Below are 19,833 nucleotides of genomic sequence, written 5' to 3' on the forward strand. Positions count from 1 at the left end.
TGGCCCCCATAAGATGCTCCATAGTATATGCCCCCGTACACTGCTCCATAAAGGTTTATGGCCCCCATAAGATGCTCCATAGTGTATGCCCCGTACGCTGTTCCATAAAGGTTTATGGCCCCCATAAGATGCTCCATAGTGTATGCCCCGTACGCTGTTCCATAAAGGTTTATGGCCCCCATAAGATGCTCCATAGTGTATGCCCCGTACGCTGTTCCATAAAGGTTTATGGCCCCCATAAGATGCTCCATAGTATATGCCCCGTACACTGCTCCATTATGGTTTATGGCCCCCATAAGATGCTCCATTGTATATGCCCCCGTACACTGCTCCATTATGGTTTATGGCCCCATAAGATGCTCCATAGTATATGCCCCGTATGCTGCTGCAATATATCTAAAAAAAAATACCATACTCACCTATGGTCGCTGGGCGCTGAGTGCTGGGGGGCCTGAGCAGGCGGGGACACCGGCGCGCTGTGGGGGTCAGGTGCTGGTATCGCCGCCAGCTCAGGCCCCCCAGCACTTACTATATTCACCTGGCCCCGTTCCACCGCTGCGCGCCGCCATCTTCCCGGTCCTCTGGCTGTGACTGGTCAGTCAGAGGGCGGCATCGCTCCCTCTGAACTGAAGGTCACAGGCCGAGGACCGGGAAGATGGCGGCGCGCAGCGGTGGAACGGGGCCAGGTGAATATAGCTCATACTTACCCTCCTGGCGGTCCCTGCTTCTCTGTTGGAGATCGCGGTGTGCGTTCAGTGTTTACGCATACCGCGATCTCCTGGGAGCGTCACTCTGTGAGGCCCAGACTGCGCCGGCGCTTGCGCTTGCGCAGTCTATAAAGGCTTCGGACAGAGTGATGCTCCCAGCGTTATATTATAGATATAGATAGATAGATAGATAGATAGATAGACTGTTTATATGTTTTCAAGAATATTTGAGGCAATGGATACATTATATGTCCATTATTTTGCAAGCCGGCGATCTCGCCATACGGGTGCCATACGGATGCCATATGTATGTCACATGGATACTTTGATGAGAAAAAAATCGCATTGCACACAGATGACATACGGATCACCGTTCGGGAACATTTCTGCGAATCTCAGCCGTGAAAAGCGGACCGATTTTTGATACATTATGTGTGACTCCAGCCTAATAAAGACCTTCATTTATAAACTGCATTTTGTGATTACTTGTGTTATCTTTGATTAAAATTTGATTGATGAATGAAACATTTAAGTGAGACAAACATTCAAAATAGTAGAAAATCAGGAAGGAGGCAAACACTTTTTCAGACAACTGTAATATATAGAGTGTAAAAAATGAAATAATCACCATGTCTCTGCTGGTGGATATTACCACAAGAGTAATCATTCTTTTGAAGATGTGTGTAAATTTATGCTAAATTGCCTATCATGCGGTTACTCACCCTGATGTTCTTATCTGGAATAAACTCCCATTTAATATCGCGTGATAAAGCATTCACATTGATTCCGCGAGGGATGTAGATGCTTTTCGTCAGTTCAGCAATATCTTTCAATGGTCGTTGGATCCCATCAAAGATGTTCCCCATAATTCCAGGGCCGAGCTCAACGGACAGAGGCTTTCCAGTCCTCAGGACCGGGTCACCAACAGACACTCCAGCTGAAGGTTTCAGATTAAGGAAAGATTTTCATATGCCCCCTGAGAACCCCCTGAGAACCGTGTGTTTGTTGCGCTTTCATGCACATGGGCTGCTGCGGACTGCCATTTTTATGGCAGTATCCATGGCCGCTTCCCTGCCAAAAGATACCAGCTCCCAGCTGTCTGCTATATCTTGGCTGTTTGTCAAAAATGGGGTTGAGTTTTTTTTAATTATTTATTTAAATAATTGAAAAAATCGGCATGGGGACCCCCTCCATTCTTGACAACCAGCCTTGTTGAAGCTGACAGCTGAGGGTTACAGCCTGCAGCTGTGGGTTTTGCCTAGCTGGTTATCAAAAATACAGGGAACCCATGCCACTTTAAAAAAAAAATTATTTACAGTGCAGGAGCCGGGTGATGAATACTCCCATCGGCTGCTTCTGCTCGCACTGTTATTATCGGCAGTATGTGTCGGCTGATGGGAACACTAGTCCTATCCCCTGATCCAGTGACCGGATGTAAACTTTATACCTTCGATCACAGCTGTGTGCTTACACTATCTTTTGACAGCGTTGGAACTGTGGTTGTCTGACCGGCGGTGATTTCACTGCTGATTAGAAGCGGTGTTTGCCACGCTATCATGCATATGACAGTGCTACAAAAACTGATTTTTGGGCCCCTCATTCAAGTGAATGGGGTCCAGGTTCAGGTCCGGGAACAGTTCTTGTACCCGAACTTTTTGTAACTGTTCGGCCGAACCCGCTGGACCCGAATATCCAGGTGTCCGCCCATCTCTAACATTGAGAATTCAGGAAATCCATAGATCCACATTTAATACTAGAAGATTTTCAGTATCTTCAAAAATCTCCATAGAATAACACAATGTCCCAATAAATTGCCCTTTTATCTTCCTTGCAATAAAGGAAACACCATCTGTCAGCCCTGGAAGCTTTCTTGTCTGCAGTGCGGAAGGGCAGGCTTTTTGATTGAGTTGAGTGGGGAGAACAGTTCCACCATAAAGACTGCATTCTGGAAAGGATACATGTCTCCTCGTACACCTGAATAGTAGCCAAGTCGCCTTCTAGTCGGATGATCTCACCCACCAGCTCAGAGTGACCCACACGTACCAGCTCGTACATGGCTGCCCCTGCCATCTGCGCTGCAGTCACCACTGTGGGAGATGGAACACAAGGTGTGAGATAAACCATGGACATTGCACAATAAATACCTCTCTGGAAAAAATAGCAGCCAAAGGAAGGTGTCAAAATAGGCAGACGGTGTAGTGAGGAGGAGAAACTGAGGGGTCTGGAGGGGACAGAGGGCTATAGGTATGTGCAGACGATCAGTAAATGCTGTGGGTTGGACCCTGCATACCTGTGCAGCATCCAACATGCAGTGTCCAGATGTTACAGCATAGTGGAAGGGATTTGAAGAAAAACAGAAGCCTATGGCTCACCCACGGAGACGGACTTGCGGCGCGTCTCTCCAGAACACAGCATGTCTATTTATCTTGCGGAGACACGAGTCTGTGCTATAATAATTACATCCATACAATGTATTGGACGCGGTGAATCCGCATGTTTCAGTGATTACAGAGGAGTCACCTGCGTTCAGTAGACGGCAGCAAACATGTGCTGTATCCAAAGCGATGCTAAGTCCGGATCGTGGGCACCGACCTACAGAAAGGTTAGAACATTCTGAAGGTGATCGTGAAGTGTGGAGGTGACAAAGGGGTGTGGGCTACAGTTGTCTGGAGGGACCAGACTTAAGATGAAGATAAGGGCTCAGAGAAAGCAAAGTACTGGAGAAGACAGACGTCTGTCTGTTGTGAAGATTTCTGGAGGGATCAAAGTTATAGAGATCAAAAATGGCAGGAGCAGTGTAGAAGATGACCAATGTTTCTTAAGAGGACAGAGTTCTGCAGTAATGGGTTTGAAGGGAACAATGTGTTGCATGGTACACTTTTAAGGAAGCAAAAAGGTCTGGAGCAAATCCAAATTCCAAACAGAGCATGGACATTTTACTGCCAAGTTTCCTGTTAGGGTTGGCCAGTCTAATAAAGCTTGTTGAAAGCTGCAGTGCAGCCAATCAACATGCTTTCAGACTGTGGGAACAGCTGGCGCCATCACATCCATGACAAGTATTGGTCCGGACAGCATGTGACCAGCCTCTATTATGCTCCCATTAGTGTAAGGATAGGATGCAGCTGGAGTGAAGGACAGATTGTGATTGCTCACTCTGGAAAAGAAATGCTGTGTGTGCTCTGCAACCCCTATATGTGGTAGAACTGTGGTAGTGCTGAGCTAAAAGCCACTGTGTGTACTCTGCACCCCCCCGTCTGTGGGAGTACTCTCCTTTAACCCCTTCAAACCGTAGGCCTTTTTCATTTTTGCGTTTCTGTTATTCGCTTTCCTGTTTTTCCCAATGCCATAACTTTTTTATTTTTCAGTCAAAATGGCCATATGAGGGCTTGTTTTTTGCAGGACGAGGTGTACTTTTGAACAACACCATTGGTTTTAACATGTCATGTACTAGAAAGTGGGAAAAAATTCCAAGTGTGGTGAAATTGCAAAAAAAGTGCAATTCCACAAGTTTTTTTGGTATTTTTTTACGATGTTCACCAAATGCTAAAACTGACCAGCCATTATGATTTTCCAAGTCATTACGAGTTCATAGACATCAAACATGTCTAGGTTATTTTTTATTTAAGTGGTGAAGAAAACATCCAAATTTTGTTAAAAAAATTGTGCAATTTTCTGACACCTGTAGCGTCTCCGTTTTTCGTGATCTCAATTTGATTGAGGGCTTATTTTTTGCGTGCCAAGCTGAAATCAGACATACTATTCCATCCATGTGACCCGAGCCAATTTCACCATGGACGGAAGAGTACGTCTGAGCGATTGGCCGCTATCACGGGGGAAGCGTGGCCGATTGCCGCCGCGTGCCAGCTGATTCTGACAGACCGCTCCCGGCACTTTAACCCCTGAAATACTGCACTCAAAAACGATTGCAGCATTCCGGAAGCCCCTCTGCCTTTGCATCGGAGACCCTGCGGTGTGACGTGGGGTCCCCATCCATCGTTGCCATCGTGACCCAATGTCGTCATGACGACATCTGGGTAACCAGAGATAGGAAACTTGGTGATCATGCACAGTGCATGATCACCAAGTCTCCCTGTCAGTGCAGCGCTGACAGCTTAGGCCAGTTTCACACGTCAGTGGCTCTGGTACGTGAGGTGACAGTTTCCTCACGTACCGGAGCCACTGACACACGTAGACACATTCAAATCAATGCATCTGTGCAGATGTCATTGATTTTTTGCGGACCGTGTCTCTGTGTGCCAAACACGGAGACATGTCAGTGTTCGTGGGAGTGCACGGATTACACGGACCCATTAAAGTCAATGGGTCCGTGTAAAACACGTACCTCACACGGACGTTGTCCGTGTGCAGTCCGTGTGCCGTGCAGGAGACAGTGCTACAGAAAAGCGCTGTCCCCTCCACATGGTGCTGAAGCCGCCATTCATATCTTCTCTGCAGCAGCGTTTGCTGTAGAGAAGATATGAATTTGTTTCTCGTGTTTAACATAAAGATCCATGTCCCCACCCCCCTCCCACCCTCTGTGCGCCCGCCCGCTGTTATTAAAATACTCACCCGGCTCCCTCGCTGGCTGGCGCTGCTTCCTGTCCTGGCCACACCATCTTCTACTGTATGAGCGGTCACGTGGGGCCGCTCATTTACAGTGATGAATATGTGGCTCCACCCCTATGGGAGGTGGAGCCGCATATTCATGACTGTAATCGGCGGCCCCACGTGACCGCTCATACAGTAGAAGGTGCGGCCAGGACAGAAAGCAACGCCAGCCAGCGAGAGAGCCGGGTATTTTAATAACAGCGGGCGGGCGCACAGGGGGTGGGAGGGGGGTGGGGACATGGATCTTTAAAAGGATTATTCATATCTTCTCTACAGCAAACGCTGCTGCAGAGAAGATATGAATCGCGGCTTCATCACCACGCGGTGCGTGTGGCACATCAGTGTGGCACACGGGCGGCACACGTGTGCCGCCCGTGTGCCACACTGATGTGCCACAGAAACGCACGGGCACACGGACATGGATAATTCCGGTACCGATTTTTCCGGTACCGGAATTATCTGGACGTGTGGGACTGCCCTTACATGGTTTGCAGAAGCTGCTTCATCTGCATGCTATAGAAGCGATCAGACTGCAAAAAATGATTATCCCATAGTGGGACAAAGTAAAAAAAGTTAGAAAAAAGTAAAAAAAAATGTTTAAAATAATTGTAAAAATATAAAAAAAATCTAAAATAATAATAAAAAAATCAATATTTATTCTATCTCTAAATAAATAATTTAATGAAAAAAAATTGAAACAATAAAAGTGCAGATATTTGGTATCGCTGCGTCCGCAACGACCCAACCTATAAAACTACACCATTAGTTAACCCCTTTAGTGAAAACCATAAAAAAAGGCAAAGAACAATGCTTTATCATCATTCCACAAAAAGTGGAATAACACGCGATCAAAAAAACGGATATAAATAAACATGGTACTGCTGAAAACCTCATCTTATCCAGCAAAAAACAAGCCCCCATACAGCTCCATCAGTGGAAAAGTAAAAAAGTTATAGCTCTTAGAATAAAGGGATGCAAAAATAATTATTTTTTTCTATAAAATAGGTTTTATTGTATAAAAGCACCAAAACATAAAAAAAATTATATAAATGAGGTATTGCTGAAATCGTACTGACCTGAAGAATATAACTGCTTTATCAATTTTACCACACGCGGAACGATATAAATGCTGCTCCCCCCCAAAAGAAATTCCTGAATTGCTGGTTTTTGTTCATTCTGATTCCCGAAAATCGGAATAGAAAGCAATCAAAATATGCCATGTGCCCAAAAATGGTACCAATAAAAATGTCAACTCGACCCGCAAAAAAATGAGACCTCACATGACTCTGTAGGCCGAAAAAAATTATAGCTCTCAAAATGTGGTGATGCAAAAACTATTTTTTGCAATAAAAAATGTCTTTTAGTGTGTGACAGCTGCCAATCATAAAAATCCGCTATAAGGTCTCTTTCACACGTCCTGATATTTCTGATACTGGAGATGTCAGTGTCCGTGTGTGTAATACTTGCAGCACATGTGTGGTATCTGAGTGCCGCATCAGTACCACAAAGACGGGGGCCAGGGAAGAAGCGTTACAGTAAGCGCTGTTGCCGTCGCCGGGTGCTGAACACGGCTCTCATCATTTTCCCCTGCTCTGCTGGCGATCGGTGCGAGCAGGGGAGAATGATGAGAGTTACATTTAAGTAATAAAAGAGACAACAGGCGGCGGCTTATGGGACTATTACTCCCTTCAGCCTACCCCTGCTGCTGCTAATAACAGTGACAGCAGGAGCGGCGGATGGGAGTATTCATCTGCCGCTCCTGCGCTGTAAATAATTACGGTAATTAAAAAAAAATGGCGTGGGTCCCACCCCATTATTGCAACCAGCCTTGCTAAAGCTCACAGCTTGGGGCTGGTATTCTCAGCTTGGTAAAGCGCCATGGATATTGACCCCCTCCAGCCTAAAAATAGCAGCCTGCAGCTGCCCAAAAAAGGTACATCTATTAGATGCGCCAAATCTGGCGCTTTTCCCGGCTCTTCCCACTTGCCCTGTAGTGGTGGCAAGTGGTGTAATATTTGTAGGATTGATGTCACCGGTGACCTCAAGCCCACGGCTTAGTAATGGAGAAGCATCTATAAGACACCTATCCATTACCTATTCATGACATCCATGTGTGTTATGTGTATGCATGTGTGCGGGACGTTTTATGGCCCGTGCTGACATTAAAAAATGGACATGTCAGCGTGAGGTATCATCGTACTCAGGACAATTTGCACAATAACTTTTGGGGTCCAATTTCTTCTGTCACCTTTGGGAAAATAAAAAATTGGGGCGGAAAGATAATTTTTGTGAAAAAAATATGATTTTTCATTTTTACGGCTCTATGTTATAAACGTCTGTGAAGCACTTGGGGGTTCAAAGTGCTCACCACACATTTAGATAAGTTCCTTAGGGGGTCTACTTTCCAAAATGGTATTACTTGTGGGGGGTTTCCACTGTTTAGGCACATCAGGGGCTCTCCAAACGCGATATGGCGTCTGATCTCAATTCCAGCCAATTTTGCATTGAAAAGTCAAACGGCGCTCCTTCCCTTCCGAGCTCTGCCATGCGCCCAAACAGTAGTTTACCTGCACATGTTGGGTATCAGCGCACTCAGGACAAATTGCACAACAACTTTTGGGGTCCAATTTCTCCTGTTACTATTGGTAAAAAAAAAAAAAATTGTGAAAAAGTTAAATGTTAATTTTTTTTTAAACATTCCAAAAATTCCTGTGAAGCACCTGAGGGGTTAATAAACATCTTGAATGTGGTTTTGAACAACTTGAAGGGTGCAGTTTTTAGAATGGTTTCACTTTTGGGTATTTTATATCATATAGACCCCTCAAAGTGACTTCACATGTAAGGTGGTCCCTAAAAAATAATGGTGTTGTAAAAATGAGAAATCGCTGTTTAAATTTTAACCCTTATAACTTCCTAACATAAAAAATTTTTTGTTGTAAAATTGTACTGATGTAAAGTAGACATGTGGGAAATGTTACTTATTAAGTATTTTTGTGTGACATATCTCTGTGATTTAAGGGCATGAAAAATCAAAGTTTAAAAATTGCAAAATTTTCAAAATCTTCGCCAAATTTTTGCTTTTTTCACAAATAATCAGAAGTCATATCGAAGAAATTTTACCACTATCATGAAGTACAATATGTCACGAAAAAATAATATCAGAATCACCGAGATCCATGGAAGCGTTCCAGAGTTATAACCTCATAAAAAGACAGTGGTCAGAATTGTAAAAATTGGCCTGGTCATTAACATGGAAACCACCCTCGGGGGGTAAAAGGGTTAATGTAATGTTGGTGTGACCAAAAAAACACGTAATTCTGGCATTTTTACTTTGTTTCGCTACACTGTTTACCAATTGGATTAATTCTTTTTATAACTTGATATATTGGGCAATTCTGAATGTGGTGATACCAAATATGTGTATGTTTGATTTATTTTTGTTTTATTTTTAATGGGGCGAAAGGGGGGTGATTTGAACTTAAATATTTTTTTAATTTTTTAAGAAACTTTTTTTTTAACTTTTGGCATGCTTCAATAGTCTCCATGTGATACTAGAAGCTGAAGTTATCCGATCGCCTCTGCTACACAGGCAATGATCAGATCGCCTGTGTGTAGCAGAAATGCTCACTTAGGCCGGGATCACACATACGCGAGATACGGCCGAGTCTCGCAGGTGAAAACCCAGCTCTGGCGCCGGCACTCCAGAGCAGAGCGTGCAGCTCTATGTATTGCTGTGCAGCTGCACGTTCCACTCCGGAGTGCCGGCGCTAGAGCTGGGTTTTCACCTGCGAGACTCTGCCATATCTCGCGTATGTGTGATCCCGGCCTTATTATGAGTACTGACTACTGGGGGCGCTCATAGCAATCTGGCTATGACAACCATAGAGGTCTGCTGGAGACCACTGCTTGTCATGCCAACCCATCGGCGACCCACAATCACGTGATGAGGTCACCGATGTTCGGGATTTCCAGTGCACTTTTGGTAAGTGCAAGACAAATGCTGCTGTCACAGATTGTCAGCAGCAATTAACAGGTTACCATCCGTGGGTGGATAGCGATTCCACCGGCGGCTGTTTTAGGCACATATCAGCTGTTCAAAACGGGAAATATGTGGGCTAAGTGTTGGTTCCACATCAAAGGGAGAGACACAACATGCGCTGTACATGTATGGCGCATATCGTGAAGGGGTCAAGATTCTATGTGTACTCTGCACCTCCCGTCTGTGAGAGAACTGTCCTTGAAGCCAATGTGTGTTTTCCATTAGTCTGAAAAATAAGTCATTGGCATCAGTCATCTCATTGCTATCTCTAGGCCCCAAAATTACTTTTTCAGGCCTGGTGTGTGTTGTCTAGTACCTTTGAAAATCAATATATGGCCCGGTGTGTGGTTTTTATTAGTCTGAGAAATAAATAAGTAACATCAGCAGTCTACTTGTCATGTTAGGTCAAAAACATACATTTTCAGGAATGCTGTCTTTTTTCTAGTACTTAAAGAAAGATATTAGCCATAGGGACCCAAAGTTCTAGGTACATATGTGTATAAATTAGAAGTGACAAATTAAATTTAATTAAAATGATTACATTTTATTCATACATGACTAAAATCCCCCATCCTCTGGAACTCTCTGCCCCAACACGTCCGACTATCAACCACAGTCGGATCCTTCAGACGGAACCTGAAAACTCAACTCTTCAGGAAAGCCTACAGCCTGCACTGACACCGCTGCTGCCTCATCACTATCAAAGCTACCGCCTCACCAACACCGGAGCTACCGCCTCACCAACACCGGAGCTCCTGCAACCCTCAACCTACTGTCTCCTTCCCCATAATCCTGTAGAATGTAAGCCCGCAAGGGCAGGGTCCTCGCCCCTCTGTATCAGTCCGTCATTGTTAGTTTGTTTACTGTATGTGATATTTGTAACTTGTATGTAACCCCTTCTCATGTACAGCACCATGGAATCAATGGTGCTATATAAATAAATAATAATAATAATAATAATAAAATAATGACAAGAGTAAAAATCAGGAATAGGTGCTAAGAAAAAGGGGAAGCTGGAAGAACTCTCAATATATACCGTATATACAGGTGCTTCTCACTAAATTAGAATATCATCTAAAAGTTAATTTATTTCAGTTCTTCAATACAAAGAGTGAAACTCATATATAGTCATTACAAACAGAGTGATCTATTTCAAGCTTAATTTGTGTTAATGTTGATGATTATGACTTACAGCCAATGAAAACCCAAAAGTCATTATCTCAGTAAAATAGAATAACAAAAACACCTACAAAGGCTTCTTAAGCATTTACAAAGGTGCCTTAGTTTGTTTCAGTAGGCTCCACAATCATGGGAAGACTACTGACTTGACAGATGTCCAGAAGGCAGTTATTGACACACTCCACAAGGCGGGTAAGCCACAAAAGGTCATTGCTACAGAAGCTGGCTGTTCAGAGTGCTGTACCCAAGCATATTAATGGAAAGTTGAGTTGTAGAAAAAAGTGTGGTAGAAAAAGGTGCACAAGCAAGCGGGATAACCGCAGCCTTGAAAGGATTGTTAAGAAAAGGATATTCAAAAATTTGGGGGAGATTCACAAGGAGTGGACTGCTGCTGAAGTCATTGCGTCAAGAGCCACCACACACAGATGTATCCAGGACATGGTTTCCAAGTGTCGCATTCCTTGTGTCAAGCCACTCATGACCAATAGACAATGCCAGAAGCATCTTACCTGGGCCAAGGAGAAAAATATCTTCACTGCTGATCAGTGGTCCAAGGTGTTGTTTTCAGATGAAAGTAAATTTTGCATTTCATTTGGAAATCAAGGTCCCAGAGTCTGGAGGAAGAGTGGAGAGGCTCACAATCCAAGCTGCTTGAGGTCTAGTGTGAAGTTTCCACAATCAGTGATGGTTTGGGGAGCCACGTCATCTCCTGGTGTAGGTCCACTGTGTTTTATCAAGACCAAAGTCAGCGCAGCCGTCTACCAGGAAATTTTAGAGCACTTCATGCTTCCCTTTGCCAACAAGCTTTTTGGAGATGGAAATTTAATTCTCCAGCAGGACTTGGCACCTGTCCACACTGTCAAGTACCAATACCTGGTTTACAATCAACATTATCACTGTGCTTGAATGACCAGCACACTCATCTGACCTTAATCCCATAGAGAATCTATGGAGTATTGTCAAGAGGAAGATGAGAGACACCAGACCCAACAATGCAGATGAGCTGAAAGCTGCTATCAAAGCACCTCAGCAGCGCCACAGGCTGATCGCCTCCATGCCATGCCGCATTGATGCAGTAATTGATGCAAAAGGAGCCCCGACCAAGTATTAAGTGCATTTACTGAACATACATTTCAGTAGGCCAACATGTCGGATTTTAAAATCATTTTTCAAGCTGGTGTTATAAAGTACTCTAATTTACTGAGATAATGACTTTTGGGTTTTCATTGGCTGTAAGCTATAATCATCAACATTAACAGAAATAAACACTTGCAATAGATCTCTCTGTTTGTAATGACTCTATATAATATATGAGTTTCATTTTTTGTATTGAAGAACTGAAATAAATTAACTTTTTGATGATATTCTAATTTTTTGAGAAGCACTTGTATTTGCCATGGGGATCCAAACTTATAGGTATATATGTGCAAAAATTAGAAGTCACAAATAAGCTTGAAAATTATTGAATTTTATTTATACCTGATTAAAATAATAACATAAGTAGAAAAACAGGAAAAGGGGAGGCTGGAAAAAACTTAATTTATATTAAACCATAAAATAACACTTAATGCCAGATTCTAAAGTGCCTGTGCTTCACCTTTTATATCAAAGATCCTTTATCACTGTTGGCTACCAGAATCAGGTATAACAATGAAATCTGACCAAGATATATAAATAAATAACGCCTGTTATGCCTGAACAGTGAGAAAAGAAATCCCCAGAAAAGCAATTTTTATATCATTCAGGTGTAGTATTTGTAGTGGACCACAAAGTGTTGCCCAACTCTTCCACGCCCTCTGGAAGAAGCATGGTGAAACGCGCTCGAGGAGGAATCTCTCCTGCACGCCCTGAAACAGCGGCTGCATTGAATTGAGGCATATCACTCTCATATATGGGTATCTATCTTTACAATGTGGCAGACATTTCTTTGGCTATAGAAACAGGAACACATGGGCTACTTGCACAGTGAACAAGTCTGTATGATCATGTTCACACACCACCAAGAAACCTGAAGACACAAAAGAGAATAGTAAAACCAAAAACACTCAGTTTGAAAAAATGTTGCAGTAATCCGCAAGTGCTAGTAAAAGATGTAAAAAACAGGGTATTTGGTTGATACGTTTTTTGCAAAAAATGTATACTAAGCTGCTCTACCAATCTTCACGGTATACCCTTATCAGAGCAGTCCTAACTAATGTATGCAATCCCTATCTGATGTATTTAAAAACCTGATCATCTGTATATAACCTGTGTGAACAGGGTTCAGAGAGGAAAAATCCATGTGTGCATACAGGGTAGAACAGCTTTTGTGCAGATAGCCCAAGAGGAGTGGTGGAACTCCCCAGTCTTGTAGACACAAGAGAACAATTATGGAAACAGGAACACATGGGCTACTTGCACAGTGAACAAGTCTGTATGATAATGTTCACACACCACCAAGAAACCTGAAGACACAAAAGAGAATAGTAAAACCAAAAACACTCAGTTTGAAAAAATGTTGCAGTAATCCGCAAGTGCTAGTAAAAGATGTAAAAAACAGGGTATTTGGTTGATACGTTTTTTGCAAAAAATGTATACTAAGCTGCTCTACCAATCTTCACGGTATATTTCTTTGGCTATAGTAGGTCACCTAACCTCAACATACATATTGACAATTGGGATAGCGTTCTTTCCTCTTCTAAGCAAGAGCACTTTAATTATGTTAGTGCACACCACCTTATGGTCCACTACGAATACTACACCTGAATAATTTAAAAATTGCTTTTCTCTTTAGTTGCTTTCTGAGCTGGGGATTTCTTTTTTCACTGTTCAGGCACCACAGGCTTTATTTATTCATATATATTGGTAAGATTTCATTGTTATATCTGATTCTCGTTGCCAACAGTGATAAAGGATCTTTGATATAAATGGTGATATGTATTTGAAGCACTTTAGAATCTGGCAATTAAGTGTTATTTAATGGTTTAATATAAATTGATATCCTCACTGCTACTCACATATACATTGAGAGTTTTTCCAGCCTTTTGTCTAGCACCTATTCCTGTTTTTACTTATGTCATTATTTTAGTCATGTATAAATATAAGGCAATAACTTTTAATCAAGCTTATTTGTCACTTCTAATTTTTGCACATATGTACGTAGAAGTTCGGCTCCCCATGGCAAATACCTTTGTTTATGTGTCTTAGACTACATAGAAGTGCCACTCATCAGTATGAGTTTTTGTTGATTAGGAACAACTAATTTATATCTAGTGATTATTATTTTGTATCAAACTGTGAAGCAATATGTTGTAAAGTAAGGCCCGGAACTGCGACCCAAATGGTCTAAAAGGGAGGGACCCATGATTGGGGATGAATGCCAGAGCACTCAGTTTAGTGGGTCAGTTTATGGCAGGGGGAGCAAGTTTCCAAGATGATGTTGTCTTGTGTGATAGGGGCACGGACGGATTTAAAATAGGAGTTGGGCCACACATGGAGGAGATGTACTTCAGGGTTCACTGTTTCTTGGGTAGATAGGACTCCATGGGCGGTCCTAGGGCAGTCTGTTTTGCCATAATGCGACGTTTTGACCTATTGTCTTGAAAAAGACCTAGAATTGGTCAAAATGTCGCATTATGGCAAAATAAAGAGGTATTTTTGCTTTTTCACCCGGATTGAATGCTGTTCTTCTTGATTTTCTTTTGGAAGATCAGTGTATGTAGGGTCAATGTAGGATCTTCTGATTTTCTTGCTATGGAAGCCCCTATGGAGAACGTCAGAGCTTTAGATCAGGAAAAAGGTCTGACCTAGCTGCAGAAGCAGCTGCAGACATTAGTGCTGGGGTTGGGGTGGTGGCTGTGGCACCAGTGCCTCCAAAATGCTCAAGAAGGCCCCGGCTTCCTGAAAGGATGAGTCCAGAGGTGACTCCAATGGTGCAGCGGAAACAGAAGAACCCCACCTGGGACCCTTTAGCAGCTGAGGACTTCCCACATCGGCCAGCTTCTCGATGCGCTGGGAAGAATCCACACTAGTGCACTGCACCGTTGGTGAGTAGACACGGGGAAGAACTCACCTCCCTGCATGCTCAGCCATAACATCAATAGGTGGGGACACATCTACATCACCATGGCATGCAGCTGGGTCTTCCAGCCGTGTCTCAGCACAAGAAATTAAACATTTTATGGACATCGATAACGTCCTAGATGGGGGGTATAGCAGCGATGGTGGCGGAGGGAGCAGGCATACTGCAGCTCCCATGGCACCTGCACCAGTAGCAGGTGGTAGGCAGGGAATCGGCACACGGGCGCCTACACCGGTCATGGGTGGTAGGCAGGGAACCAAGGAATTTTTGCAGTGTTTGGAGGTGGAGAATAGTGTATGTCAGTCAGATGAAGAGAGAGTGGGTTTGTTGTTGCATATGATATGTCAAGCGCATGAGGACAGAATATCAGTGTCGGTGTTGATTGGTCGCATGTCTGCCTTAGCATTCTTGTTTAAATTGACCATGAAGAAGGATGCTACTAAGGATTTTATAGTCAGGTAGGGACTTAAGGGTTACGGAAAAGGCCGAGTGGACTGGGACTGGAGGAAGCCGGTCTCTTTTGAGTTATTAAGGAAACTTATCGCCATCCTGGTGGGGGCTTGTTCTTCGCAATACAAAGTTGTTGTAGTGAAACCTCCACCAGGGGGAGCTGGTGAGGGAAGAGAGGTTAAACACTAAGCATAGTAACACAGAGCTCAGGCACATGTGTCACAGGTAATGAGAGAAGTCAGACAAGCCAAGGTCATACACAGAGATATCAGAACTGTACACAGGGGCAGTCAGGAGAATAGTCAGGGACACGCAAGAAATCAGAGCCTACCGGGAACGGGGAAACCAAAACGAGAAACGTAAGACAAAGTCGGGGTACAAGCCAAAGTCAGAACCAGAAGGGGAGCGTGGTGTCAGAGATGGAAAACAAGAGGCGAAGTCCAGAAATCAGATAGAGTCATACACCGGTACAGGCAGACAGAGACACAAGGATCACCAAAACCAGGATACAGGTCAGGGGCTCAAGCTGGGAAGCATGAACTATCACTAACACTAGTCAGCAGACTCTGAGGGACAGAAATAGCCCAGCTTGCTCAAGAACGAGGCTGAGGCGATTAACCCCTGCATGACCATTCCCAAGAGAGGAAAGATGAAAATAAACTCCGGACTGGACCATGACAGCTGTATTGTTTTGTTTAGCTTTTACATTAGCTTTTGGGGGGGGCTTTCAGACTTAGTGAGTTAGTAAGTAACAGCGGGCATAGTCAGGGCAGACTACAATATGGAGATGTTTTTGCAGATTAGGGGGCACTTTGTGGTTTATTGAGAAAATCCAAGACAGATTGTAGAGGCCGGGTAATTCCATTGAATGCGGTAGAAGGCCTTAATGAATGCCTAGTGAAGTGCATGAGGGAATTTTTGTGATTGAGAGAGATGAATCCGAGGTCTTTATTGGTACACGAGAACGGCTTGGCATTTTTGTGATTCCAGTTTATGGCTATTTTCAAGAGATGTCTGACGTATAATGGGGTAGACGGATCGCATTATGGGTCACATTCATTCAAAATACAGGTGGCCACTGAGACATCTAGATTTGGTTTACCTCTGGACATGGTGAAGAGAATTGGACGATGGGAGTCAGAGCGATTCAATTTGTATGTGCATCCAAGTATGTTATTAAAAAAAAACATGCAGAGTTTATTTTGGGATGGTACTGTTGGCAGCTATGTGTATTCATCCTTCTCCTTTTCCAGATTGCCCACTGCTGGCTTGGATTCTTGGCCTATCTTTTGTGCTATGAGAAGCAGTAAGGGCTGATGTCAGGCTTGATGGCCATCAGCTCTGACTCTGTGGAGAAGAAGCGATGGTTCGGTGGATCGGTGTCAGCGGGATGCTATGGACTAGACTTATGCCCGTGTTTTATTTCCATGCCAGTTTGGACAGGTCTCTGGATATTTTGGTGATACACGCTGGTGGGAACAACTTAGACGTTCGGACCTCTAGAGAATTGATCCAGGACATCACATTTGACTGCGTACACATGATGTCTTCCCACCCGCGTCTAGTGTTAGTTTTGTCGGACATTGTCGCCCGACTAACATAGAAACATGGCCGCTCCACTGAGCGTTTGAATAAAGCTTGGGCAAAGGTCAATAGAGAGATATCCCATTTTCTTACTAGCAATGGGGCCATTGTATTTAAGGCATCAGAATTTAGAGATTCCTTCCGGGGACATTTGCGTCGGAATGGGGTACATTTGTCACCCATAGGTATCGATATATAGGCCCTAGATTTAAGAGCGGGCCTGGAAAAGGCTGTTCGGGTTTGGAGGGTCATGCACTCATGAGGTGCTCACTCATGCATGTTGTGGCAAGATCGGGTCTTTGGAAAGCTAAGGTGGTATGGTAAAGGGGAGGGGGGAGACCCTATTTTGTGAGGGTCAGCTCCCTCCTTTGCCTCAAGTTCAGCAATAATCAGGGTCCCTACTGGGCAAAGAGCTCAAAGAGAAATGGATAGGGCACCATTTGGCAGGAGGGCCCCCGAATTGGCGTGTTTGCGGTTGGGGCAATAGAGGAGTACCTGATGGTGACTTCTTTTCAATGTAGTTGCTGCCAAAGACCCTTTCTCAGATTCATAATTTATATGTTAATTTAGTATGTTAAGGTTGTTTAATAAAGGCAGATTTGGCCATTTCATCCAAGTCACCGTGTCTATCTTTATTGTAAGAAAAAGGGGTAAGTGGAGGTAACTGGAAAGGTATGTGGAGGGTATAGGAGTGGGGTATTCGGGCAGAGGCCAGCCATTCTGCAGTCATGATAAATTACACTCAGGATGACCATTTTCCTGCCACTTAGCAAAAGTGCAATTGCTTCATGTCCCACCAAATAAACCACACTGAATTTGGCCAAGTTATTGTATCCCCCTACAGTGCTTATCTTTCCCACTGTAAACTCCACTGCAAGACTGCTAGAATGAGCCTCATTACCTGGTCCAGAGACGCCATGGACAAATCCCAGCATGCTCTCCTGCTCCAAGTCACTGATCCGTGGCAGCTTGGAAAAGTCCATTGTTGTGGAGCTGTAATAGAAATATCAGTAAACTTCACAAAGCGCCCATATCCATATGACAAGAGCTCACTATTCTGATACATCTACACAGTGCACAGCACTCATATGTCTACCCAGTGCACAGTACTGATACCTCTACATGTTGCACAGTTTCGATAGCTCTACCTAGTGCACAGTACTGATATCCCTACAGAGTGCACAGTACCATACCTCCCAACTTTGCCAAGAAGTCAAAGAGGGACAAAGGGAGCGGCGCGCACAGCGTACCGCGGCAAATTTTAGGCCGCACCCCGGACCACACCCATTTCACAGCTAGTCACACCCATATCCACACCCCAACCAAACACATTTAGCATTGCTAATCACACTTTCATAAACAATAATTTTAAACAGAAAAAATTATGGCCACACAGTGCTCCATACTGTATAATGGCCACACATGATGCTTCATACTGTATAATGGCCACACAGTACTCCATACAGTATAATGGCCACACATGATGCTCAATACTTTATAATGGCCACACAGTGCTCTACTGTATACCGTATAACGGCTACACATGGTGCTCAATACTGTGTAATAGCCACACAGTGCTCCATACTCTATAGTGGCCCCACGTGATGCTGTGTACAGTATAATGGTCCCACGTGATGCTCCATACTGTATAATGGCCACACATGATGCTCCATACTGTATAATGGCCCCACATAATGCTCAATACTGTATAATGGCCACACAGTACTCCATACTGTATAATGGCCACACATGATGCTCCATACTGTATAATGGCCACACATGATGCTCCATACTGTATAATGGCCACACATGATGCTCCATACTGTATAATGGCCACACATGATGCTCAATACTGTATAATGGCCACACAGTGCTCCATACTGTATAATGTCCCCACCTGATGCTCCATACTGTATAATGGCCACACAGTACTCCATACAGTATAATGGCCACACATGATGCTCAATACTTTATAATGGCCACACAGTGCTCTACTGTATACCGTATAACGGCTACACATGGTGCTCAATACTGTGTAATAGCCACACAGTGCTCCATACTCTATAGTGGCCCCACATGATGCTGTGTACAGTATAATGGTCCCACGTGATGCTCCATACTGTATAATGGCCACACATGATGCTCCATACTGTATAATGGCCCCACATAATGCTCAATACTGTATAATGGCCACACAGTGCTCCATACTGTATAATGGCCTCACATGATGCTCAATACTGTATAATAGCCACACAGTGCTCCATACTGTATAATGGCCCCACATGATGCTCCATACTCTATAAAGGCTACACAGTGCTCCATACTGTATAATGGCCACACATGATGATGCCAGTGTAAAGTCGGAGCAGTAGATGTGTCCCAGCAGCTCTGCTTATAATGCGGGCAAAGATTTCACCGCCTCACAGATCCTGCACATTGCAATGTAGCCCAGCTCTGCGAACTCTGCTTGCACTCGGACAACACCACTATCTACTGACTCCACTCCATAGCTTCTGTAGTATATAAAGGATATATATATATATATATATATATATATATATATATATATATATACTGTGCCTATGACTAACAGGCTGCAGTGGATTGCTCTGGCTAACAGGCTGCAGTGGATTGCTCTGGCAAACAGGCTGCAGTGGATTGCTCTGGCAAACAGGCTGCACTGGATTGCTCTGGCTAACAGGCCGCACTGGATTGCTCTGGCTAACAGGCCGCACTGGATTGCTCTGGCTAACAGGCTACAGCGGATTGCTCTGGCTAACAGGCTGCAGCGGATTGCTCTGGCTAACAGGCTGCAGCGGATTGCTCTGGCAAACAGGCTGCACTGGATTGCTCTGGCTAACAGGCCGCACTGGATTGCTCTGGCTAACAGGCCACACTGGATTGCTCTGGCTAACAGGCCGCACCGGATTGCTCTGGCTAACAGGCTGCAGCGGATTGCTCTGGCTAACAGGCTGCAGCGGATTGCTCTGGCTAACAGGCTGCACTGGATTGCTCTAACACCACACAGTAACCATCACACACACACACACACCTCAGAATGTCCTCTCTCTCTCCCTCTCTGAACCACTGGGAAAGATTCGGAGGGGTATGACCTAATCAAGGGGTGCGTGTCGGCTGCTTCTCCTGCTGGCTGTGCGGGAGAAGCAGAGTCTGTGTGGAACTGCGGAGCACAGCCTCAAAATTGG

The 19,833-nt window shown here is 44.1% G+C and overlaps 1 protein-coding gene across 1 annotated transcript in view; it reads right to left on the minus strand.

The window, feature by feature from the left end:
* The window catches only part of LOC138637554 (V-type proton ATPase catalytic subunit A-like), a 138,662-nt gene that overhangs the window by 79,327 nt on the left and 39,502 nt on the right, over positions 1 to 19,833 (minus strand). The window contains exons 2-4 of the mRNA XM_069726343.1: positions 17,529 to 17,620; positions 2,666 to 2,794; positions 1,430 to 1,644 (exon numbers count right to left, since the gene is read on the minus strand). Of these exons, the coding sequence (XP_069582444.1) occupies positions 1,430 to 1,644; positions 2,666 to 2,794; positions 17,529 to 17,610 (426 nt within the window). The 5' untranslated portion in view covers positions 17,611 to 17,620. The remainder of the gene's footprint in view (positions 1 to 1,429; positions 1,645 to 2,665; positions 2,795 to 17,528; positions 17,621 to 19,833) is intronic.

This window comes from Ranitomeya imitator, chromosome 1 (assembly GCF_032444005.1).
Source record: "Ranitomeya imitator isolate aRanImi1 chromosome 1, aRanImi1.pri, whole genome shotgun sequence".
NCBI classification, from domain to species: Eukaryota; Metazoa; Chordata; class Amphibia; order Anura; family Dendrobatidae; genus Ranitomeya; species Ranitomeya imitator.